The 27,225-nt window shown below is 32.5% G+C and overlaps 1 protein-coding gene across 4 annotated transcripts; it reads right to left on the bottom strand.

Annotated features, from left to right (window-relative positions):
- Positions 1–5,429: 5,429 nt before the first annotated feature.
- LOC127787138 (jasmonoyl--L-amino acid synthetase JAR4-like) lies at positions 5,430–10,166 on the bottom strand. 4 transcript variants are annotated; one of them, XM_052315021.1, is made up of 5 exons: positions 9,955–10,166; positions 8,342–8,659; positions 8,144–8,245; positions 6,674–7,497; positions 5,430–6,267 (listed from the first exon to the last, which is right to left on the bottom strand). In XM_052315021.1, exons 2-5 carry the CDS (start codon positions 8,635–8,637, stop codon positions 5,726–5,728), a joined length of 1,764 nt encoding a protein of 587 aa, XP_052170981.1. In that variant the 5' UTR covers positions 8,638–8,659; positions 9,955–10,166; the 3' UTR covers positions 5,430–5,725. The 4 variants fall into 4 exon arrangements, with proteins under 4 accessions (XP_052170981.1, XP_052170984.1, XP_052170982.1 ...); XM_052315024.1 differs by having other exon boundaries at positions 8,342–8,656; XM_052315022.1 differs by having other exon boundaries at positions 9,959–10,166.
- Between the last annotated feature and the right edge of the window lie 17,059 nt (positions 10,167–27,225).

Below are 27,225 nucleotides of genomic sequence, written 5' to 3'. Positions count from 1 at the left end.
ATCAGTGCACCTTTTAAATTTAAAATTTTAACCTCTAATAATGTATTCCTAAACTTGTACAATCTCCATGTTTAAGTGTCAAAAAGTCATGATAATAATAATAATATTGTTTCAAATAAATCTTAAAGTGAGTTTTTACGTGTTGGCAATGTCTCTTAATGTTAGTTTTAAATTATATTTAAATAATTTTTTTATGTATTTTTGTATTTAATAAATAATAATTTTATTTTTGTTCATGACTCTCTAATTTTAGATAAATAAGTTTATATATTTTTTATTAAATTTTTTTTTTAAATTATTAAAAATATGATGATGAGATTATTTAGCATAAGAAATTTTAAATTATTTTTAATTCTTAACTTTATTAAATGGGGACTTTAAACAAGCGAGATTATTTAGTTATTGCAACTCTTGTAGTTTCCAGCTATCACGAAAGGAAGCTTCAATGTATTTTAGAAGGTAGTTTGGTGTGGGCCCTTCACACTTGAGAAGAATCAAGATTGGTTTGCGGAAGCCCAAATATGGCTGTGCCATTTGGTTTATTATCAGCCGCTCTGCAGTGGCGCGCCGGCTGCTCCCAATTAGCTGGGAAATAAATCTAAATCTAAATCTAAATCTAAAAAAATTAATTTAAAATTTTGTAAATTTAAAATAAACAATTGAATTTTTTATTTATTTTGAAATAGTAAAAAAGTACAAAAAAAACTAAAACATTTATATATTTTTAATTTAGGTATTATTAAGTATTATCAAACTTTTTAGAGTAATGCAAAGTGTCTATCGCATCCGTTTGGGAATTTGAAATATCTCGAGATTGTGGGTTCGATTATGTCTTTATTCGAGAATGCACAATTGACCGTGTCTGTCTGATAGACTAAGTCTTCGAGATTCGACTTGCAACAAATTTATTCGTTTAATTGAGAATTATGAAACAGGTAAATTATAACTTTTAGGAGGGCGAGATAGGTTTGAACTAAAAGTTGATTGTAATCGAGAGACCTCTTGAGTTTCTCATGTTTTAAAATATATATATATATTGTCATCTTAAATCGTAAATCTAAAAATAAGGTACAATATATATGTTTAAAGAGCGAGGTATAATAAATGTTTAGTGTTATCCTTTTAATTTATTTTTATATATCAATTAAGGGAATATGATTAGGAGAAATGTATGCTCATAGATAGAAATAGATAATTTAATACACAGAACAGATGCATATAGAAATTGGAAGGCAGAGTTAAACTATAGATTACTGATTATTGCATAAATAAAAAATTAATTTGGAGGACATAAACACATGATGAGTGATGAGATGAAATTAACAGACACTGGCCGGCAACCTCATACATATATGTATATATATATATGTGTGTGTGTGTGTATTAATCTCAAATAAATTCATGGGCTTCTCCGATTGATCTCAGTATAACTATCTCTTACAAATTAATCATATGATCAACTCACAAGAACAGTGACTGCATATATGTTTAATGAACTGATTTCTTCATTTGCCAAGAAGCTTCTTCTTCTTCTTCTTCCAGCCCGAACTAATCCTGCTGAAGGTTCTACAAAACCCAGTACTCTTCTTCTTCACCATTGAACACCCTGCAGGTGCTGAATCTTCCACAACCAGCTGCGCCGCCGGGACCACGGCAGAGGAAGGAGGGATCTGGCCGCCACTTGCCTCTTGCAGGCGTCGCCGGCGAGACCCGCCGGCGAGAAACGGCAATGCCATGATGTGCCTGTCGATAACATGAACCAGCGAAACCAGTTCGTACGAATCATACAAAGGGCTGCCACAATCCCACATCTTACAGTGACTGCCTCCACCACCACCACCTTCTTCTTCTTCTTCTTCTTCTTTTGATTCAATGGAACCTTCCCTTTTGTTCATCTTGTTAGTTAATGTGTTCAGAACCTTAAGCAGGCTGGCTGGCTAGTTAATGTGTCCTCCTCTCCACTTAATAAGGAAACTTTTTTAATTCAAAATACCCAATTTGCCCCTGACCCAGATGAGTTATGGTGCATGTGCTGAGAGCAAAATTGAAAATTGGGGTAAAAAGAAGTGCAAATGAGCAATAACATTAAATATTTTGATTCCCCAAAATTATTGGTGAAAGCTGGTTGAAGAAAATGACAGATCCGCTAATACAATATTTCAGTACTAGAAACATAAATAAATGAGTATGATTAGCTCTACATAAACCTTGTCTATATATGTCATGTGCCTAAATCAGAATTTGAGTTACAATAACAAAGTGCCAGATTCATTTTTCAACCCGAGTCCAACACTTCCTCAATTCGAGTCCTGTACATATATAGTTGTATAATTTTATTTTTCTTATTTCTTTATTTGGAAGAAGTGTTTGTTCACTTGTTTAGTTTTGTTCTATCTTCATTTTTTGTTATGATATTTGAGACATGTCCTAACATAAAGTTATAATCGCTTTTGTAATTTTTTTTATATATAGGATTTGTTGGGGGGGGGGGGGGGGGGGGGGGGTTGAGCTGGATTGGATGAATTTAGACAACATATGGAGGACATTGAAAGAATGCTTTGAAGGGTATGCATAAGTACTGGTGTACATATTGGAACATGACAAACATGAATTGATACAGCCTGACTACTAAATTAATTATTTCAGGCTCAATGCTATGGTTTCTGGGCTTTGTGGTGTCTGTCTTTATTATAAGTAACTTTTCCTTTCTTCTCTTTTCTTGTTTTCTTAGACCTACCTACTTGGAAAGCATACAGATGACTGGGAAAATTGTGTTCATTCTGGGGGGTCTTTACTTGTAGTAACATTTTTCTTTCTTTTTTTATTTGGGTAACACGCACGCACTCGTGTCTCTTGTGATTTGGATTATTAGTCCAAACATCTCCCTTCTAATTCATGCGGTTTAATTTTTTGCCCTCAATTACTAATTAACTTAAAATAAAAATAAAAAAATTGTCAATTGGAAACCCATTGCTACCGACAGCTCCAAGTACTGGCTGCTAGTAACACCAAGATAATGGCTTCCAACTAGAATCCATCATTGAATAGGTTCTAGAAACCTCTAGAACCCATCACCAATGGGTGTAGAACCCACCAACAACGGCCTCATCATATGTTGGCTCTAGTAGCTAGAGAGAAAGAGAGAGAGGGGAAGAAGAAGAAGAAGAAGGACGAATCGACGCAATGAGGACAGTTTATCTTCTCTGTCTTCTTCATTGATTTCAATTTTGATTTGGTTTTAGCCAAAACAAACCCAACATCATTGCTAGACATTGGACCATTAGTGGAATCAAAATCAAACCCATCTACGGGTGCAAGTGAGAGAGAGAGGGAGAGAGAAAAAAAAAATAGTATTAGCAACAACGAGCAAGTTTTTAGCTAGAACCAATGTTTTCGATGATGGCACCAAAAATGATCTCCATCTCTCTTCTTGCCCCTCCCTTGCAACATTGTTGATGGTGACCCTTTTAGATGCAAGCAACAATCCCTCTTCTTCCTTATTTTTTAATTTATTTAATTAAAGATAATTTTTTTTTTAAAAGGATTAGATATACCTTAATTAATGTCGTCTCTATTTTAAAATCAATGAAAAGGGTATCTCAACAACAAAAAAATAAATCACAAGAACTTTCAAAATAAGAAGAAATATCTCCACAAACGACGGAAATTCGAGTGCATTTTACCCTCTTAATTTCTCTTGTTTCTAAAGATGAGATTATTTTTCATTTGAGGCACCACACCAGTAGATAAAATTGTTGTTTTAAAATAATTGTATATTATTACGTATTTATAATATGGTTAAATTTATTAATAATAATATAAACTCTTTTCAATATATCATAAGTTCAACTTTATCACAAACATGCATGCCGTGTCATGTGATTGATTTAGGGCACAAATTTTATCTTCAAAGCACAAAATAATTTTTTTCTAGAGACCCACTTGGAAAGTATAGAGAATGATTGGTAAATTGGCCTTTTCTAAATTGCGATTTCGTAATTATTCAATAGTTATTTAAAACAGTTATCATCACTCCACAACTACTTAACTAACTGTAAATTAACTATAAATAATATCCAACTATTTTTAATTTATAATTGTAAATAAAATTGAATAAAAATAACTTCCTAATTCATGAGCAGTGACAAAATAATCTTGCTTTGAAGGATAATAATCTTTTACAAGATCCTAAGGATCCTAGTTATGTCACGTGGATGCATCGTGGGAAGACCACCAAGGTTGGGATTTTTAGAGCAAAATAACATCAGATTGGAACTCTTAAAAGAATGCCAAGGCATGCTTTAAGACTCCGGAGAATGTCAAAGTGGAGCTTATAAAGCAGAGTCTTGAGGGGGTGAATATGTTTCTTGATGCGGGCGTGAAGGAGGTAAATTGACACTTCCCTTCTTGGTTATTTCTACTATATTTTGGCAGTTTCCATTTTTGGGGTTTTGACTACATGATTTGATCAGAAACAGCCTTGCAAACAAAACTCACGCCTTTGGCTGTGATGCATGGCGTTTTTTGGCCAAATTCGGTTGTTTAGGCCTTCAAATTAGCAAATTTGCTATTTTATGAAAGATTTGATTAGTTGATAACTTTTTGTAGGAAGGTCTGTTTTGATTGCTGTATACGGCACTGATCTTGTTTCAATTAGTGCTTTGATTTTGCTTATTTAGTTTCTAACTTACTATTTTTGGAAAATTTTGTTATTGGTGGAGTTCTTGAGGGTTCCTAAGAATGTAAAAGACAATTTCTGGAAGAATAAAAGTTTTAAGAAAATTCTTTGTTTGTGATTTTCAGTTTCTCTACGCTAATTCGCTGGGTCGTTTCTGTTTTTTTATGAAGAACATTATCCAAAACTAAAGCTACGTACCGCACGTACATGGAAGATTGTGACAATTTGATTGAGGTTGAAGATGAGGCAAATGAGGGGGGAAAGGCAAGATATTTCAAAAATGGAACTCCCTCGGTTCGGTCTTGTCTTCTACGCTATGGCTTCTGCTTCTTCTCGTTCTTCTTCTTCACAATGAAACCCTACCTTTTCCCTCTCTGACTCGCTAGAACTCCGTTCCTTTAACCCTTATCGGCCATAGCCCCAAACATCAAAAGGCCATGGCTTAGCAGCTCCAATGAGAAATGGTCGACTAACACCCCTCCCCCATACACCCACGCACACCTGCATGATCAATCTTAATGCAGCTGACCCGCTCCACTACCCTCAACCTTGCCTTGATACTCACAACGGAAAACTATGACAGTCTTGAGCTGCAAATAATTAAATGTGTCCGCATGCTCTTCAGGTCATGCCTGCAGTCCTGTTTAACGAATCCCGGTGAAAATATTGCCAGGAATAACCAATCCAGTTGTAGCGTACAAACGAGGTTTCATAGGAAGAAAGAATAAGGATTCAAACTTTTAAGTAGGTCTTTGTTAAGTTAAAGATGATTTAACTTGATATATATAATAATTTCCCCTAAAGGTTAAGCCCTAGCAATAGCATGCAAGAGAGAAACCAATTCAGTACAAGCGTACAACCTACATTTTGGTGGGCATGGAAATACAATGGATAGCTGCTGATGAGGGGCAGCAGTTGTAAGTTGGAAGAGACTACAAATTTTGTACAACTGGTTGGAAGCAGCATTATTGAGAAAGCAAAGACCTATGATGAAGTGTAAATAAACCTAATCCAAAAATCCAAACTGTTACACGACAGAACATATATTCAACTAAAAGCAGCACTGAAGTAGCTCTCAACAACGTTGTTGCAGAGGATCTGCAACACCTTGCCATTCGTGGGGCCCACGCAGCGGGGGGTTTTGAACTGGCTGACAGCAGCCCCCAGATCCACGTAGTGGTCCAGGATCTTCTGGAAGGTTCCCCTCCGAACAAGACGGAGTTCCAAGGCACCGATGGCTTTCACTTTACGGGAGCTCATGTAGCCCGCGTCTATAAACGAACGGTCCAAACAGTTGCAGCACTCCTTAAGCAAGTCCTCCCCGGCGTCGCCACTCACTTCCCAAAAGACCACGTAGTGGCCTGGGTCGGTTGACAAATCAACGTGGCTTGTGAAGTCGACGACTTCAAGTTTCTCTTCCGCCAGCAGCTTGGCGGCTGCCTCCACGGCTAGCTGCAGATCTTTCTCGGTGTTCTTGTCGATGTTAATGGTGAGGAGGAGATTGCTTCTGCAGATGAATTGGAGCTCTGGCGTGGAGTTATGGAAGCCTGCTACCTTCACCACATCTCCTAGTCTATACCGATATAGACCTGCAAAGTCAATGTGAGTTAAATTTTCTGTCTTTTTGTTTTTTTTTTTTTCTCTTGATTCTATGAAATTTGCATGATCAAATTAGATACTTAATTACTGGGGGATCTCGCGGTAAGATGTCAACCATTTAGTTGTGCCATGAGCTACATATGAAAAAGTGCTACCGTACAAATAATCATAGATACTTGTCTCCAAACCAGCCAACTTGGTCATGTGAGCTAAACAGCCTAAGAATGAAAAATATGAAACAATATGGGCGCAACCGAAGCCTTCACAAGATAAAGCTGTTAGGCTTGTTTCCGGCAACCACATGACCACATGGACAGCAATTTAACGGAAAATGGGGGTTTTCAAAGTTCAATCAACCAGGACAACAAATTCAAGTCATGTTTCAAACTTAATTACCTGCAAAATTGGTGACGATGATCTCGTACTCTTCACCAACTTTCACTTCAGTCAGACCCACAGGCTTGGGCTCCATGGAGGGGAAGGGGGCCTCACTTTCATCTTGCTTCTGACCCTCAACATTAGCCCTCAAAGGAATAAATTCAAAGTAGCCAATGTTGGGAAGCACGGCAAAAGTGGCCAATTCAGGGGGTAACTTTGGGTTCACATTTGCTCCAACCCATCCTTCAGAAGACCCATAATCAGCACTCAGCAGTGGCAGCTCGCCTGCATAGTGTCTCAATTTTTTCAAATAGGGTTCCATTGACCCAGTCATGATCCCATACACATACTTAACATTAGGAAATAGCTCTGGTATTAACCCATACCAGTTGCTTAATCCCAAGCATTTTTTGCGGATCATATCAGCCAATTTAGGATTTGGCTTGAGCAATTTTTCCATTGCAGTTCGAATGGATGGGACAGTGATTCGGCTGGTGAGAACTCCTTCTCGAATATCAGTACACAGTTCATCCCAGACTTGTTCAAAGGTGCGAAAGGCATAAACAATGCTGTGGGCAAACGTAGAAGACACAACTTGCACTTCATCCCAGTAAATGAGTCCACTTAGAAGATGGCAGTACAAGGATTGCTGGAAGTCGGAACCAAATATCACTTCATCAGGGCTACAATATGGTGTCTGCATAGCCTTCATAGTATGCTTGTACACCGAATTACTAAACACATTCGTGGTTGCAGTTCCAGCTGCCAGACCCCCATTTGTTTTGAACTGCTTGCTGCTGTAAATAAACTGTAAAGCCTTTCCATTCCCAAGAGGAAATTCCCTGCAAACCAGCCGCCAACTTGTTAAAAACTCATTCGAAAGGGAGAAAAATCTGAAACACAAAAGGCCACCATGGGAAACCCGAAGAGTCTTAAAAAACGTCAGAAAACAAGACTGTAGAGTCTTTGTTGCATGTCTCGTTGTGGAGTCCCAATTGATGGCAAATATTTGTTATTGGATGCTTAGAGGTAGATGAATAAATATATGCGAATATGCAATTTATCTGCCAAGTGCATTATACTGATTAATATCCGACTGTTCAGAACTTCTACACTAAAGATGATGACTCTTCAAAAGCACTAACCAACTGTAAGATTGCATCTGACAACTTAGAACAATTAAGAAATAGAATTTGTTATCTCATGGTGTGTTAGCATTAACCAGATTAAGTTCCCTAATAAATTTAAAAGAAAAAAGAAGAATTTTCGTGGGGATTTCAAAAGTTGCGCAAACAGCTACTCTAGATATTCACAAATGCTTTATATATATATTTTTTTTTAATGAACCAAAGAAGAAAAAAATTATTTAAAAGGTGAAATGAAACTCTGTCTACATATTTCAACCATATATTATCATGGTCAACTACAACTAAGGACATCTTAAACCAATATAAACCAAATCCTTTTGTAATACCCAAAGGATATTACCTGTTTCTAAATGCAAAAGACGTCTTAAATATCTGCATAGTGGATTCCATCAACTCTTCGTTAAATGGGACAAACTTGGGCTTTCCTTGAGTGGTACCAGAACTGCATGAAACAAAGAGTAACAGACATAAACATCACAACTTTTTATAAGAAAATGATAGTAAAATAGCAGAAGAAATAAGCATTTGTTACAAGCACCTTAAAGAGATAGTTGTTATTGGTTTTCTTGTGAGGATAAGGGCATTGTCACCATCCATGATTTTCCGGATGTAAGGATCCAAATCATTGTGAGTAACGAGTGGAACAGAAGCCCTGAAGCTCTCGGGGTCGATTCTTCCGTTCAGACCCCATTTTTGTAAGTACTCCGTGTTGCCATTTTCCAGTAGAATTTTCTGCAGGGTCTCTATCTGCACTCTCTCAGCATCCTTTGACAGCATCTCAAATTCTTCTATGACTTCTTCAGGATCAAATTTTTGGGCCATCTTCACCAACATCCTCGCAGACTTTGTACAGCTGCTGCATTTGCCAAACACTCCCATAAGTTTCAAATATACAGCAATATTGGGCACGCGATGCAGCACAAACCAAAAACAAATCCAGTGATCAAACAACCTCCAATGCATAAACAAAAGCACAAATTGGAGAATTAATTTTGGTAAAACAAGAGGAAAACAGTTTGAAGACGTGCAGTGTGCATAATTGAGAAAGTAATTAAAACTGCACCAAAGAAGGGTGAGGAAACCAAGCTTGGAGGACTCTGTTGCTGAGTGCACAAGGACTAGAATCCAGTTCAAAGACCAATTTTTACAGTAATCGGGCAAACATAAGCGAATTGATTTCAAAAGCATTCAACAGGAACAGAAGTTCAAAACAGTTCCGCCTCAGGAAACGATAAATAAGCAAATGCAAAATCAGATCAAGTCATAGAAATGGAGAAATTAAAGGTAAAAGTTCACGGACGACAAGAACAAATATGTAAAAATAATAGTCCCCAATCCAGGGATGGAAAGGTGATTGGGAACCTGTGTTTAGCTGGCGGTGATCAACAAAGTCAGCAAGAAAAGTTACCAACCAAAAAGCGCGCTTGAAAGTGGAAAGAGAATTTTAAACTCGAGTCCAAAGGTTGGTTGTATATGGGTAATTCATGAACCTTCCTATTGTTCAAGAGCATAATAATCCAAAAACAGTAACAATTCATCCAATTATTAGCGAAAGGCCGACAAAATCAAGAATGTCATCCTATAAAATTCCAGAATTCGCGATACAACACTCTGTACAGGTAAATAATATATATAATATATAGTCACAAACAAACACTGCAGAAAGAGTATATACACAAATACGTACTTCTGTGAGCATGACATAGATATATTTGATGTGTAAATTCCTATACATGGATAAAACTGAAACGAAAGCAGCTTATGCAACTTTGAAACTGTCGAATTTGACAAAGAAAATTCAAACATAGACAGAGTTTTCCACAAGCATAGCAGTTCCCTATATGGAAGAAGCCGTTGAATATCAATCAGCACAAACTTTTGAGAAAATTTCGGGCCAAATTCAAAATCCTAAATCAGTAATTCGAAACTCGATGTGGACTGATAAATTCGAACAGAACAGTAGTGTTCTTCCTAAATCAGACCGAGCAAGCGTTGCATTTGCCTCCCCAGACAAGTCCTTGAATTTCAAGAAGAAAATCGGCAACAGAACAAAAGATACAGCATATAGAATAAATCAAACAATTAACTCACAAATCGAAAGCACTTGCTCATCAGAAACTGAACAGAAAATAAGGCGGTTCAAGAACATACCTACCGGAATCCTCCACACCGCCACAGTAGACCCTACACCGCACGAACGGCCTATATATATATATATATAAAGAGAGAGAGAGAGCGGCGGTGAAATTGAGAGAGTCGTAACAGTTTCACTGCGGTCGCTGACTCGCCGTTACAGCAAGACTGAGAGAGAGAGGGAGAGAGAGAGAGAGAGAGGGGGGGGTTTGCAAAGCGGAGTCCTTTGAATTATGTGCAGGCGTTTGAAGACCATCGTCCAGCACAAAGCGCCAGTATATATACTTTGACGTGCCAACTCTGCCCTCCTATTCTCCGCAAAATAACCAGAATGCCATTTGCCTTTTTTTTTCATACGTAAAAAAGGTTTATCTAAAAAGAAAACATAAAAAAGGGGCAATTTGGAAAGACACAGAGCCCCTGCAAATAGCCAAAGTCTTAATTCCGTATTTAAATTTGAGAATTGTTTACAAATAATTATTATTAAAATAATAATAAACATAAATTTAAATTTAATATTAATAATTATTGAAGCCGATGATTACCATGATTGTTTAAATCTTAATGCATTTGATTGTTGAAATCTAAGGCTCACTTGCAAGAGTGGAGCTCGGTTCTGTCAATAAATTTTTTTGATAATCAAGTCATTCTTAATACTAAAAATGGATCAAAATAATCAAAGTAACGATATATAATAATTGATATTTCTATTTTTTATAATTTTTGTTTTTATATATATAAATGTTATGTGAGATCGATAAAGGAGAACGATCAGATCTTGGTTATGAGACAATCTTGACAAGTAAAGATCTAAGTTTAGAAGAAGATGATCTATTTATTTAAGATAGATATTTTTTTTTTTTTTGAATTTAGTATACTCTCAAGTTCCTAACCTAAATTTGACATTTTGGGTATTCATTTGTTTTGTTTCGAAATCTAAATATCATGAGACACATGCCGCTATTGAAGAGCTTTAAGAAAAGATATTTTTATAAGTTTATTTAAAGGATTACAAAGAGTTTTATCAAATTTTGTTTATTTCTTATCATATTAATTGAGCAAATAATTTTGATTCTTTAAAAAGAGAAAGAGAGGAATTAATAAAACTAGTAATAATTTGATAAATTAATAAAACTAGTAATAATTTTATCTATTATTAAATTGCTATTAATTTTAGATAAATTATTATAAATTTATTTATAAAGGGGAAATGCCATTTCCAAAACCAAAACAGTCTAGGACCACTGAATCACAGAGAAAGGTCCAAGCCGACGACAAATGGCGATGGCCCAGAGTGGCCGAGAGTTGAGTTGAGGTCATCGGCTTCCACCCCTTTCTCCGTCGGTCCACCCTCTACTCTAAATCCACTCAACAGCGGCAGCCCAATTCAGAATCATTACGCCTCTGACCGCTCATATTATACCCAATGCTGCATGGCTTTTTTATTATCAAACGTACCATTTAGGTAGCTACTCAGTTATAATATTTTTTATGACATTTATATTTGTATTCGTGATTTAGAGTGTATGCCTCAATTCTTTTTTTTTTCTTTTTTTTATATCTAAAATTTTAAATTTCACCCAATTAATCTTGAAAACGGACAGTCTTTCCCTTGGATTCGCCCATCAAGTAAGTGTATGTCTCAATTTTTAATTTGAATAATGTTAGTCAATCCAACAAAATCAACCGATTCATGATGTCAGTTAATACGATGGAACTACCTAACACGAGTTTTGGAAATGCACTAAGCAGACATATGAGTGTCCTTTCTTCATAAGAAATGCATTTAAATTTTTTTGAATAAATTGCACTGAAAATGAAGGTAAATTGTATTCAAAACCCTTATGATTGGGGACAAGAATGGATTCCTTATCCTTTTATGTACTGGCCAAAATTCTATCTTAACGAGGATAGTTTGGATATCAAAAAATATCTAAGGGTACAAAGTTGGGTGACAAAGATAAGATCTCTTATTTATACTCTACCGTGATATTTTATATAATTATAAATTATATATCTATAAAAAGTCTAAATTGAATATATTTTTACAATTTTGAAATCTAATGTAGTTATGACCTCTCTAATCTCTCGCCCTCTCAATCAACAAACCAATTTAGTATTTTTAATTACTTTGTAAAAATTTTCCTAATATTCCTAACATATACTCATAAAAATTAAGATTGTGACAAAATAAACTAAAATATTTTATATATGTACAATTGTTTTTTTTTTAAATCATGATGATGGGGTAATTAATTAATTAATGTATCAATCTATCATTCCCAAAATACCACATGAGTCAACCCAATAAGTCACAAAAATCAACTAGAACTAACACATGGCACGATTTTGATGAGCTAACAAAACACGATATGTTCAAGTTATATCAAAGATAAGATATTTTGCAAAAATTATGTCTAGACTATTTTTGTGTAAAAGTCCATAATTCACTGATGATAGATAATTATTTACTATCCTTTTATTTGTTACTCAATTGGTTCAAAATTTATCTTGAAAATTTTGAACCATGAACATATAAAAAATTTGAGAATACCTAGTATGATTTTCAATCTTTTAACAACATATATGAAATCGCACGTACAATTATTTAAATAGTAAAAAAATTCATTTTCTATTTAAAATTTTCTTGGCGTCGTGATCATTTGTCACATGACAAGATATGGTGCCTTAATAAGCTCAATTAACATGGCTAAAGTCTTGAACATGCTTAGGTCACATCACATATAAGGTCTTTTGCAAAAATCAAGTCTAGACCATTATTGTTCAAGCTATAAAAGCCCCAAATTCTCCTACTATAGATAAACATCTACTATCCTTCTATTCATTACTCAACTTACTCTCCCACTACCAAACACAAACTTAACTATCGAAACTTATTTTGGAAATTCTGAATCCCAAACTTACAAAAAATTTGACAAGTATCTATTACGTGTCTCAATCTTTGAGTATTATATATAAAGTTGAACGTTCAAATTGCTTAAAAGTAAACAATTCATTTTCTCTTTAAAATTTTCTTGGTATCATGATGATCTGTCACATGACAAGATCTGATACCTCGATAAGTTCAATTAATATGTATGGCTAGAGCCCTTAAACCATGTCTTGAACATATTTAGGTTACAACACAAATAAGGTTTTTTGCCAAAATGGCATATAGACCATTTTTGTGTAGGCTATAAAAGTTCCTAATTCTCTGACTATAGATAAATATTTATTACTTTTTTTGTCATTAATTAACTTAGTCTCCTACTATCAAACATTAATTTAATGGTCAAAATTTATCACGAAAATTTGACAAATACCCACTGCGGGTCCCAATCTTACAATTGCTTAAAGAGTAAACAATTCGTTTTCTCTTCAAAATTTCCTTAGTGTCATGATGATCCCCAGAGTTTAAGGTTATGCATGCACTCTAATCATATTGGTTCTTACTTAAAATAGAGTCAGTGTGACCTCCCTTTCTATCTTTTCCATTCCGTTGACTTAAAACATGATTAATGTCTTTATCCCCACATAAAATAATATTTTTATAAACTTTTTTGTACAACAATATTATTAAAGTAATATAATAATGTTATTAAAATAATATGATAATGTTATTTTCTCATAAATATAAACAATTGTGATGATTTTTGAATATTACCTAATAAATAAACACGAGAGGGCTTTTTGTATGAGTATGCATTGAATCTATATTTCCAACGTCGTTAGATTCAGTCAATAGTTGGCTAACATAATAACGTTTATGGAAATTTAGTGACTAATTTGACATTTTGTATTGTTTTAAGAAAGAAAATTACTCTTTAAATCCTAAATCACAATAATTGATTCGTTTTACAATTTATTTATTATCAACGTTTAGAATTAGTCGATCGTGATTCGTAAGCCTGTAATGAAAAAATAAACTCAAACACAAAAAGGAAGAACAAAGTAGAAGCAAAGATAGACGGTATGCAGAGAAATTTTACATGGTTCAACCAAAATGATACATACTCCACGACTGTTCTTTGGATATTCCGATAGAGTAACAATATATTATTCTTGTTGTTCTCTCCCTCTATAATGGTATTTTTGACCTCTATTTATAATGAGAGGTGTTTCCAATTACATAAAATCTAAAAATGGAAGGATGACATCAGGGAGATAAGATGTTACTGTCAATTCCATAAAATCGTGAATAGACTTCGTATTATCAGGGATCTGATTTGCTTTAGATAAAATAGATAGGTCCTTACCTCCATTTATTCCGTAACATAGTTGTTATGCGAGCTGAAAGTATCGCTAGGAGTTCGCTTTAACTCGCTTGATTCCACAGTCTAAACTCGGGTCTCAGCGACGTGTAGCTTTGTTCTGACGAGCTCGGCCATGAGCTTATTGAGCTTCTGACAATTAGGTCGACCTGCTGAGTTGTGCCCAACCTATAAATAGTCATGCAATTCACTACCAGTGATTAACAAGTATTCTAAAGTTACAATCTTAACAGTTTTCAAGTGTTCATTACTCTAAATTCTTTTTAACCGTCAAATATAGCTTGCTCATTTAAGGTCCCCCCAAAAAATTACATTTGATTTTTTTTTTTTCAAATTATTTGAATCGGGTTAAATTTTAATAACAAATTTAAATTTAGAAATCACGACATATTTTTGACAGATTTAGTATCTATTTTTTATTATTTTGTTAAAAATAAGGATTAAATATATCATTTTTATTGATAAAATTGATTACCCAATTTTTTTTTTAATTTTATTAAATAGAAGGATTAGATATCACTTGGAAGTAAGTTTTCAGTGGTGGAATGATTAGTATGATGACATGTTTTGGAATAACTTAATCACCCAAAAATATATTAAGTAACTTTTGGAACTTTTCACAGTCAAGTCAACCACCTTTTGTAGGTCAAAGTCAACTAAAGTTAGGCCCGCACTAAATAAAAAGCAAAGGCATCTAATGTTTGGCATGTGCCCTGTTTGTTTGTTTAAATTTTAATCCAAAATTGAGTGGATTCTAATCTAATCCTCAATTTTAACATTAGAGATGATATTTTTTTTAGTCATATTTTTTCCAAGAATGAGCCCAAAGCTAAAGAAATAGCCTCACAAGTCCATTGAGTGACTTAGAGATTAAAATGATCGATAAATCAAGATATTTGATTAACCTTAAATTGAAAAAATCGACTGACCTCAAATTGAGAGGCTCGATTGACTTCATATCAAAAGGTTCGAGTAACCTCATACTGAAAGACCTAGTGGCCTCTCCTAAAAGTCTCTTTTGATGTCTCTAAGGAATTTTTTTGGGAGAACTTTATAAGTCACTTGTCAATAAAAATATTTATGTTGGAGAGACTCTTGTGGGGCCACCCAGACTCAAAAACCTCTCTCTAGACAATGTGAGATACCCTTTTGGGAGATTTGGAGACTCTGAGAAATATGATCTCCAAATATTATTCACACGAGACCGTAAAGAATGAGTCAAACTTACCTTCAAAATACTTGTCTATAAATCCAAAAGGGTATCCGATATGCTTGCTGAACAATGTGACTTTTCCAATGTCATCATCTCTATAAATTAAATAACCCTCGTCCGATTGAGGTAGGTTAAGAATTCTATATTGATTACAATCCTATTTTTTTTGCATTCTACATTTATACCAAGATACTGACTTAAATATTAGAAAGCCTCCGTGGAAGGTCACTCGCACCCTTAACCAATTTTCTTCCTTGCTAGTTACTCGTAGACTCCGATCAAAATTTCTCCTATTACAAACAAATTTATTGTTGTATTTAAACAACAACATATTTAATTTGATATCAGTCTAAAATTAAAAATTAGTTGAGGGTTATTAATAATAATATATTTTTCATGTATTTATTATAATAATATTATTATTATTATTAAATATGAATAATAAATATATACATATATATTTGGTTATTTTTTAATTTGTTTTACAATGTTAAAAATTAAATTTAATGTGTTGCATTATGTTGATTCTTGTTTGGATATTTTTTAATGAAAATTTTTATTTGGATAATATATATCAATATATATACATATTTTTTAAAAACCTTATATTAAAAATAAGAAGAAAAAAAATTAGACTAGAATCAACACCCCTACCCTCACAAAAATAAATAAAAAATTAATATTTTTTCTATAATCACACAATATATATATATATATATCAATTCCAAGATGCTATTGGTTTGAACTATTCTTCGTGTTAATTGTTGATTTATAAGGTCAATTGATTTGTTAGTTTTTATGTTTATTTACGAAAAATGCTATAAATACAGATAAATTTAATAAATATTTTTTATAAATTGATGTCACACACACAAATTCATAATAATTTTACTTAAAATTAAAAATAATTTACAATAGTAAATAAATTTATTGTAATTTTTTTCTATAAATAAAAATTTCATCGCAAAAACCAAAAGTGTGTCTACAACTTTAAAATGAAAGAACATTCTAAAATAATTTATATACAACTGGCATGGAAGTTTGCAGGAAATAAAAAAAATTTATTTACGTGCTAACTCCTGAACTCTTGTTGGTAAATTTTCCTAAGTATTTGAAGGCTTTTGGCCGAATATTCACATTTGTATTGCGAACACCCAATTACTCACTTATAATAACTTAAGGAGAGCTCAACCAAAGCATATACCATCAATTCATGTCCACATAGGCCCTAACTTTTGTTTGCGAACTTCCCTAAGCACTTGGAAACTATTGTTAATTTTAGGTAAGATTAAGGATGTACAAACGGTCGGTTCAATTACTGAATCGATTGAAGTTTACTAACCGATTAAATCGAATCGATGAACAAAATCGAGCTGAACCAACCAATTAACTCGAAAAATTGAACTAATCAATAACCGCAAAAATCGAACTCAAACCATATAAACCGATTAAACTAAAGAAATGCAAAAAAAAAAAAAAGCAAGCTGAAGTAATCGATAGAAAATACGCAAAACTGAAGAAAACACCATTTTATAAATATCAAAATAATATCGTTTTAAAGTTTAGTCGATTCGATTAGTTTGGTTTTTCTAACTAAAAAATCGAATTGAAAATTGAAAACTGAACTTTTGAAAAAAATTAACTGAACCGAACTGATGCAAGAAAAAAAATCAAACTGAACCGATAAAGTCGATCGATTCAATTAGTTCAAGTAAATTGAATTTTTACTCCCCCTTAAATTAAGACTATTATAAATTTAGGTATAACAATTACCAATTTATGTTTGCCACGTTAGTTTGAGGAGGTTGGTGTCGAACTTGTTTCGAATGGCATTTTCCCTTCTATACAATATAATAAATAAATTGTTTAAATGTTGAAAACAAAGCATAGTAAATACACATTGTCTAAAAAAAAAAAAAATTATTATTATTTTAAGACAATAATTAGTGTTATTTAAAAAAATTATGGAGATAATTAATCCAAACAACAACGCTTTTATGGTTATATCCTTCACTGTATTGCCGGTTTTAAATGCCAATTTATTTCATTAATTACGGTTTTTAACTCCACTAATAAAAGAAGGGTAATGGTAATTAAGGTAATTGTTAAAGTGTAATAAGTGTATTTTATTTTTAAGTAAAGTGCATTACTATAATTTATTATTAGTTTTAATTAATTTTATTAATTAATTAAATATTTTAAAATAAGATACATTTATTATCAACTAATATAATTGCTTACCTACTGAGAATAAGATTCCATAAATAGGGATGGGCCAAATTTCAATTTAACTAAAATGACTAAACCAAATCAATTGAAATTATCAATTCAGTTTGGTCAAGAGACTCCAAATTAAGGGTTGGTTCGGTTCGATTCGATTTTTAAGTGTGGCGATTTCGGTTATTTTGATTTAATTCGATTTTTGAATTAGAAAAAATTAAATTAACCAAACTAATTAAATTGTCAAAAATGTCTATTTTTTGTTTTGTTTTTTTTTTGGGTCTGTTCGATTTTTTCTTATTTGTTTAATTTTTTCAATTTTGTATTTATTCGGTCTTTTTGATTTTTTTATATTTATTTAATTCTTTTTAATTATTATATTTATTCAGTTAATTTAGTTTGATTTTTGATACACATTTAGTTATTTTAATTTCAACATTTCAGCTCGCCTCTAACCATAAATGCATCTTATCTTATCTGTAAGCAATGATTAATATTACACTAAAATGAAAATAATTAATCATAAATGAATGTTATTTAAAATATCATAATTAAATATTTAAATAACATATAGGAGATGAAAAGCTGAAAGGACATAACTGGGATTTGGTGTGGTATGGGGACAAATTAATGAGATGACAAGACAACTAGAATTAGTTGCAAATAAACAAAACAAATTGAAAAGACTGCAGCAGGTTCTCTCTCAGCCAGCTGGAAAGCGATTTAAGCTTCAATCAGCTTCATGCAAAAACAAAATTAAATATTAAATATACTTCTTTATATCACACATAATTAAATATTAAGATAGATTTAAGCACAAAACTTGATTATATCACTTTAAGTGAATTTTATCGACGAAATCGTCTCCTTTCCACACCCCCAAAATTCCAATTATAATGGTAACCCATTTACAAAAAGATTCCAACACAATTATTCAACGCCTCCTTTAATTTGCAATTGTCAAACTAATGTGACAATCAAGGGTGACAAGCGGGTCGTAATTGTGTCGTGTCGAGACACACATATAACACATGTCAGGCTAATTCGAACACGACCCGTTTAATAATCATGTCAAATTCCTTAAACTCGAACACGACACGTTTATTAAACGTGTAACACGACACGACCCGTTTAATCCGTTTAACTAAACGTGTCGTATCGTATCGTGTCACCTGTTAACCTGTTTAATTTAAATGGGTCGTGTTGTGTCACCTGTTAAACGTGTTATTTAATTTTAAACGTGTTATTTCGTGTATAATTGTGTTAACGTATTCAGATCAACCCACTAACCCTTTTAATTAAACGTGTCATTTCGGATATAATCGTGTTAACGTGTTCGGATCAACCCGTTAACACGTTTAATTAAACGTGTCATTTGGTGTCTAAACGGGTTAGATGAGTTGACCCGCCTAAGACACGAAAATAATCGTGTCATAAACGGGTTGACCCATTTATGACCCGAACCCGATTAACCCCAACCCTAACCCACTTAACTCGGTATCGTATCGTGTCGTGTAATCGAATCATGTCCAAAATTACCAACTCTAGTGACAACTAGCTCTAATATGGTACATAAGAAAGAAAGGACTAGTTGTTATAGAAAGCCACGTCATTCTACTTATAAATGATTTTGGGTCCATTAAGTGACTTAAAATTTGTCTAAAAATTGGCATACTCACAAAATTTTAAATAAAAAAAATGTTGCTAAAATAAATTCAACTTGGCATTTTTGTATATGGCTGATTTTTCTAAATTCAATTTTGTTGTCGTTTATTTATTCTAACTTTTTTAATCATGAGGCGTTGAAATTTAAATCTTTCTCACATTTTTTGCACGATACCTGTCTTAGTCTTTTTTTCTCCCCTTATTTTGTCGTCTTACTCTTTTGTTTTCAGCATCGAAAATAAGAAATATGTCACAAGAAAATAATGGTTGATTTTTTGTGTTATGTGGCCATCTTTTTTTCCTATTAGTTTATTTTCAGCATTAGAAGATGAGAAACACGTTACAAAAAGACAATAATAGAGGTGAGAATGAGTGGTGATAGTCAATCTCTTGTGTGATTGACTAGCTAGCTCTATCCATGGATGATCTACCTTACTAGATCTTCTACATATGAGTGGTCCTCTCCAATGAAAACAACAATTTGCTATGGTCCAAAACCTAATTTTAGATTGCCAGGGCATTTGCAACCTATCTAGCCATTTTTATTTAAAAAAATATTTTTATAAAAAATTTGTCATGAATCTAATGTGAAAAAGTCTCAACCCATAGTGAAAAGACTCAAAGACCCCTTAAAGGGTTGGATTCGAGTCCTAGGCTCAAATCTAGTTAGAAGACTCCTTAAGGCAATGAGATAAGTCTAACCCAAAGAATTGGGTTTGAACCTAAGTCGAGGCCTAGGTCATAACATTTACTAACTACGCTAATCTATGAGTTTCAGATGCAACTATATATCCATAAAGTGTGATCATAATCGTATATTAAGTTGATATTCGATCAATCATGTGCCATAATCATGATCCTCCACTCGCCTCTCAATATGTCTATATAAAGGTGAAACTTTTTAAGAGTTTGATACCTCATTAATTGCATATTTATCATATTATTTTTGCATCATTTTGTTTTGAGAGCGTTAGAGCATCCACTAGGGGATTGAGTCATTCCTTCTTTTTTTGCAAATCAAGTAAGTCCTAAACAAGGTCGAGTAGAGGACAGGGGATTGAGCCCCTCCCCTTCCTTTTGCAAATCAAGTAAGTCCTAAACAAAGTCGAGTAGAGGATAGCTAGGGATATCTCTAGACTTATAAAAGCCAATCATAGACTCATATTAGTTTATTTTTAATATTTTAAATCTTTATAATTTACTCCTTTTAATCATATTATGCAACATTCACACATTGTTTACCTATCAAAATGGGTTTTTTTTTTAAATGTATAAAAATCTAAAATATTAAAAATAAACCACATGAGTATTTATGAAAATGACTCAAAACCATAAATGGCCATGGCTGAATTTACCCACTAAAATACTATTATATTATCATTTATATTGATGATAAGAGGGTTTTTTAGTGATTTATATGTTTAAATGCTATTTGAATACTTTAAAGTGACACTTTTATGTTAATGTATTATTATTTGTATTTAATCAATATAAATGTCGGTATGTCCCGCCAAGTATGGTAACATTTTCGATAAGGGTATAAATATCCTTAGATTCGATGTGACCCCACAAAATGACCCACTAGCATCGGTAAGTGTGGCATGGCCTGGACATTGGTAAGGGATAATCTAGAGCCAAAGAAGGTGGCCATTTCCCAATATCGAGTAGATCCCCACTTTGATATTATAGTATCTTTCTTCTAGTAGCTTCATGATTTGGCCTCTTCCCCCAAACACAGCCAATTTTGCAAGTGCCCCAATACCCCCCTTTTGCTCCCAAAGCCTTTCCCCGACTGACCGGTGGGATTCCTTTGTTTGGATCACCACAAACTCAGTCGAAAGCAACTCTTCCTTCTAAAGTCATTTGCCACTAACATCCCATTATGATCCTCTTTTTCAAAAGCATAATTATTATTTTTTAATCCAAAACGAATTAAGTATTTTGAGCTAAATAGAGTATTTACTTTCTCGAGCATCATGTGACGTGAGAAAGTAAAGATTGAATGAAATCTCAAAATCTAATTTTAAAATAAAAATATTATTTAAATATTTAACACTCTGCATTAATATTTTATGCATATATATATTGATATGACATAAAATATAAAATATTAAAATAAATTATTATTATTATTATCGATCGAATACAACAATGAATTTATTAAGTAAAAATATCTATCACTTAAACTCTATAAGAAAGAGAACAATTAAATGGCGCAAGACAGTCTCTGTGCAAATATTTTGATATTTAAGTCAGACACTGAAGACTTAAATGTCGTATTAAAATTGGTATCAGAGAAATATCTATTTTAGAATGAGAGTTTATCTATTTATAGAATAATATGGGATTTTTCAAGATCTATTAGGATTAAAATTTTTGAGGATAATATTTATCCTGACATTTTAAGATCTATTAAAATTATGACTCTTATCGATAATGTCTATACTTTTCGTTGAACTCTCTGAAAGATTTTTGAATATCGGAGTTATCATATTTGCATTTTATTCGAGACCCCCTCCCTCAATCAAAGGAAAATTCACATGATAGATTTTAAGTTTTTATAGTTTCTCAAAGTGTGTTACAGTTTCTGAAAGACTTGACAGTCTCCCGTTCTTCGGGTCTATGAGAGAGTGTGTTTTTTAGGGATGCGTCTTTTCGAGTTTTGAAAAATCATATTTTTCCATACACTAATAATTTTTTTTTTTTATATTTAGCTCAAAATTCGTTTTGAACTTTTATCTAAGACACGTCAATTATAAATATTATAATTTAAATAATTAAATAACATTTACGATTTAAAAAAATCTCACACTTTCTTTTGCTCCATATTTTATATGTCGACTCCCACTCATACCCTTTTGCCCCCTGTCCATAATTATGTAACCAAGCGAGTGAGTTGTCGTTGACACACGTGGTTCAATTAGGGAGCTGCAATTTGTACAGTAGTCCTTGTGTTATGGTTTATTGCAATATTTAAAATACCATTTAATTCTTTAATTTTAGAACCACTAATTTATTTAAATAATTTCTTTTAGTTTGTATACGACTAGGTCTCATCTAATATATTATTTGCTCCGGCTCAAAGGCTTATGAGTGTGGTTGCATGGGTGAGAATTTAGACTCAAAACAATAAGTGTTAGATTCTTAAAAAGTCGAATTTATCTCTTTTGACATAAAATTTGATAGGTAAATTAGTACTTGATATATGAGAGTAAGTCATAAAATAACAACTACATTTTCAAAGTGTAGTTGTGACTATTATCGAGGGAATGCACCGCCTATATAAATAGTTCAACCCCTAACGGGTGGAGAGATCTTTCACGAGATTATTCTTTCATGATAACTATATAATCACAACTATAGAAGATTATCACTCATCTACGTTGATTCCCAATTGAGGGTGAGTTGAAAAGAATCATAATATTATCTCTTTTATACATAATTTCACCATGATTGAGACGAGACAATCACATGTCAGGTTAAAAGCTAATTTTGACCTATAAAAGAGTTATTTCTCGTTTTTTATAAAAATACTTTTAAAGTCAAAATAGTATGATCAGACATATCCGTCCTCAAATAATAAGTCAAAACAAATAATATTTCGCGTGAAACAACAATTATCCTTTTACTATATCACATTTTTTTTTTTTTGTGAAAAAGCTTGTAAAATATATTTTTGAGTAGAATAACACACGTGGCTTATTAAAAAAACAAATAATCTTGAGGATAAAAATGTAAATGAACAAAGAGGAAACGAAGGGGTGGGGAGAAGTCATTGTCAGTTTAGTGTGAAATGAGGAACAGCGAGTGAGCCGCAAACATTACCCAAAAAAATATAAATAAAATAAAATAATTTGTGTGCGCTTGGGACCTCTGAAATTAATGAAAAAAACAAAACGAAGAAGAAGAAGAAAGCTCATGTTTTGCACGTGCCATAAAGATAGCTACATGTTATGTGTTTTTCCAAACTGTGGCCGACAACATTTGCAATTACAAAACAGATTCTACCCAAATTGTATATAACTACATTTTAAAATAGATTATGAAAATGTTATTTACACACTCAATTTTGATATTTAAAATGATGTTTGTGCATTGATATATTGTATTATATATTATATCCATATGAATGTATAAAATATTAACGCAAGTATTACTTCAAATGTCAAAGTTGAACGTTTAAATAAATTTTTTGTTTAAAATGTATTAATCATGTTGTTGGTAAGATACAACGATAAATTTCTTTATACGAGAAAGTGCCTCAATTAGAATAGTCTATGAATGACCTCGGAGTTTGCAAGTGACCTATAAAGAATAAATCGATTAAGGTGCATATAACATTCTGCAGAGGTCTTCTAATATTTAGATAGTTTTCTAGATGAGTGTGTGTAGAAATTAGAGACAATAGAATTGCAGTAGATATAGAATTTAGAACTTATCTTAAACATAATAAAATTATCCCATTTATAGAGAGGATGATGCCAAAAAGATCGTATTCTTTGGCGAGCATCTTAAACGTCTCCCGAATTTGTAGATGAGTATATTGGAGGTAAGTTTAACCATTTTTTTATGATTTTCACGAGATCTCACGTGGTTGGGAGAGAGACTTTCGGGTTTGAGTGGTCTGTGAGAGTCTCCCGAATAATAGTGGTTGGTGATTCAATGATTCCCAAAAGGGTCTCTTGAAGACCTCAAGAAACTCGAGTGAGGTTCTAAAATGGTCTCTCAAAAGTCTTGAGAAAGGCTTTTTAGTGAGGTCTTAAAAGAGGCTCTCAAGTGAGGACATTCGGTTCTTCAGGTCTCTTGACCATCCACTAATTTCATGTCTATGTAACTTGTTTATTGGGCTTTAATTTCTCTTCCAATATGCGTTTGGGCCTCTTAATTTGAGCTTGGGCCTATCTTCAAGTATAACAAATTATAGCTGCAATATTTCAATTATTTAAGTTATATAAATCATGTGAGTTTTTATAGTAATTTTAATTTTATAGCAATATTTTTTTATGTACAATAATGATGAGCACAACCCAATAGTCCGCCATAAGATAGTGCAATTTGCTTCTTCTTTTTTGGCCCCACTACATTAGTTTTAATTTTAGGACAATGATTTTTGATCCAATAAAATATATTGAAAAATTGGTCGATCAAGTAAAAATTGATGGAATAACAAGTCTTTAGTTTCACTTTTTCGAGTTTTATTAGTAAAATTAGTAGTTATGTGTAACTTTAATTAGACATGAGAATAGATATTTAACTTAATAACTATCATCGTATTTATTATATTAGAAAGTCTTCTCGACCAGATGAGTAAAGATAAGAGAAAATATTTTTTTATCCAAAAATAGGTAAAAGGCCCTATGATTTGCCATAGACTTTAACATATTTTAAATAATTAATTTTTATTTTATTGTACATACTTTCATATAGTTTTATTTTTTTCTTTATATAGACATAGAATTTTTATTTAAAAATAAAATATTTTTAATGTTTTAGATTGTTTAAATATCTAATAAGTACCCATTATTCAAAGAGAATAGAAACTAAAAAATAACAAGTAAAAGCAAGGAAATGAATACCTTACCATTCCTAATTATAAAATATTAGTATCAAATATCAGTAATGTTATTCTCAATATATAATAATTAATTTGTTTGCAGCAGAAGAATATCTCAAATATAGTCTTCATGAGACTTACAGAAAAAGAAAATGATTAGGGATGCGGGTAAGTCTCTCGTGTAGACCCCTCCAATTTTTAAGTTAGTTTTGTGCCTAAAGTGTAAAATGTAAAAATCAAGCAGAATTATATTCTAAACATAGTGGAGAGCGTATATTTACTAAAAGAGAAATCTCATATTTGTAGAAAAAAAGGAAACTGATAGATAGAGGAAGATCCACAATCTCCGACAGACATCCTCAGGCTCTCTCGCAGATTTGTAGGTAAGCATCTCAAATGTATGATTGATTTTGTCATTCACAATCTCGTGTGAATAATGTCTGGAGATCAAGTATATCGGGATTTGTAGTTTTCTAGAAATGTCTCTTGCAAATTAAACATAGTAACAACAAAGCAAACCAAAGTCACTATTTAAAACCTAAAAGAAAAACAAAGGAAGTGATGTGTTAGGAAATGTCAAATTTGTGCTAAACTCAGCCAAGGGTGATGTACATTCATTAAAAGTGGAACATTGCTAAAACATCACATCTCCAATGGAATCCAAGTGACCCCGTAATGGCTTATATATTCATCAAAAGTCGCACATTGTTAAGACATCACATCCCCCCTTTGACCCTCTCATCATCACCATTCCTATTCGAGAAAGACTAATGGCTACACATATTTTCACCTCTAGCTTACAAAAGATTTAAAAAAATAAATAAAACCATTTTTCAAATAGATAACTAACAAATCGCTGTCCAGAGAGTGTATCAATTAGGGGTGAGTATTTGATTAATTTAATAATATAAAAATTGAATAGATTGAAGTTGTGTAAAAAATTAAATCAAATCAGTTAAAAAAAATTAAAAAATGAACAAATATGAAAAAAACAAACCCACCTAAGAAATAAAAAAAAAAAACAAAACTAACTGAAAATAAACCAAAGCAATTCAAAAAAATCAAACTGAAAAACCCCAAAAAATGGAAAAAATAACCAAAAATTTTGGTCAGTTTTATTATTTCGATTTTTTTACCGTTTCGAATTAAAATAATCATAATTGTCAAATTTAATAACGGAACCGAACCGAACCGACAATTTTAATCGATTCAATTTAATTATTTTAATTAAATCAAACTTTTATACACCTCAAATATTAAATCCTATTATTTTTTATGATTTTTACGTTTTTAGAATTCTCGATTGACAATTAATTTATTTGTTTTTTTTTCAAACAATAAAAAATTATAATAATAAAAATATTACTGCCAGATTATTCTACTAATTAACCCGATTTACATGATTATTTTATAAAAAAAATCATTTTAAAAGAAAAGATATTTCATAAAAGTTGTCGTCCCCAGTTTTAAAATGGTTACCGGCTGCTTTGACTCTTGACCCCAAAGGGGTGATGGCAACCCAAGTTGGACTAATTCATGCATTAATTACTTCACCCAGACTTCACACTCTGTCCGTGCATTCAATTCCCATTTTTCCAGCTTTCACCTATACCCCAGGCCCCATCTCAATTATTGGACAAACTCATCCCAACAAAACACACACAAATGTCTCTCTCTATGGCTGCCTGCCTGTCTCTTTTTACGGTATTCCAATCATCACATGACGTGTGTGTGTGTTTTTTTTTGTTTTCTATCATGTTACGTGATTTTAATCTTGTTTGACGGAAGAGCCACTTTTATATGACAACTTTTCGAATAGTTAAGAGTATCATGGAAAGTCTCACCTAAAATTTACGGATCATGCTTGGCCCGTTTATATAAATGATAATTTCTCTATAAGGTAAGGAACTTTATGGAGACGCTTCATTGTTACTTTATCTTGTTGCTGGTTCTCTTAATATCGAGTACTAACTTGATCGTTATAATGCTTTTCAGGAGACTGTAGCCCTGTACTTGTGGGAATCCAACGCCTGGTATTATGGGTTCTAGTTCCCTATAACATAAACTCTCTTAGTATTTTCAATAAAATTTTATGGTATTTATAGAAATCGATATCTTATATAATGTAAAAGATGTGATAAAAAAAAAATTTATGACAACTTAGTATTACAACAATTTTTATTTGTTTTGGAGCCCAATATTGAAGGCCCAACTACTCTTCAATTTTGTGGGCCCAAGGCTAATAATGTGATAGAACTGGGCCTGATGAAGACCTTAGACCTGAAATTGCCTAATAACAGTGCACAATGTTCTAGATGTCACTCACTTAGGTTGCAAGCTTACATTATAGAGATCCCAATGGATTT

Source organism: Diospyros lotus, chromosome 12, assembly GCF_014633365.1.
Source record: "Diospyros lotus cultivar Yz01 chromosome 12, ASM1463336v1, whole genome shotgun sequence".
Lineage (NCBI taxonomy): Eukaryota > Viridiplantae > Streptophyta > Magnoliopsida > Ericales > Ebenaceae > Diospyros > Diospyros lotus.
The sequence above is the reverse complement of the archived record's forward strand: the minus strand, read 5'-3'. Positions and strand labels throughout refer to the sequence as shown.

Coding starts and splice junctions, on each gene's coding strand:
- LOC127787138 (XM_052315021.1), bottom strand. CDS start 8,637: ATGTTGGTGAAGATGGCCCAAAAATTTGATCCTGAAGAAGTCATAGAA. Junction 8,246..8,341: donor ATAACAACTATCTCTTTAAG/GTGCTTGTAACA, acceptor TGTTTCATGCAG/TTCTGGTACCACTCAAGGAA. Junction 7,498..8,143: donor TCTTTTGCATTTAGAAACAG/GTAATATCCTTT, acceptor GCTGGTTTGCAG/GGAATTTCCTCTTGGGAATG.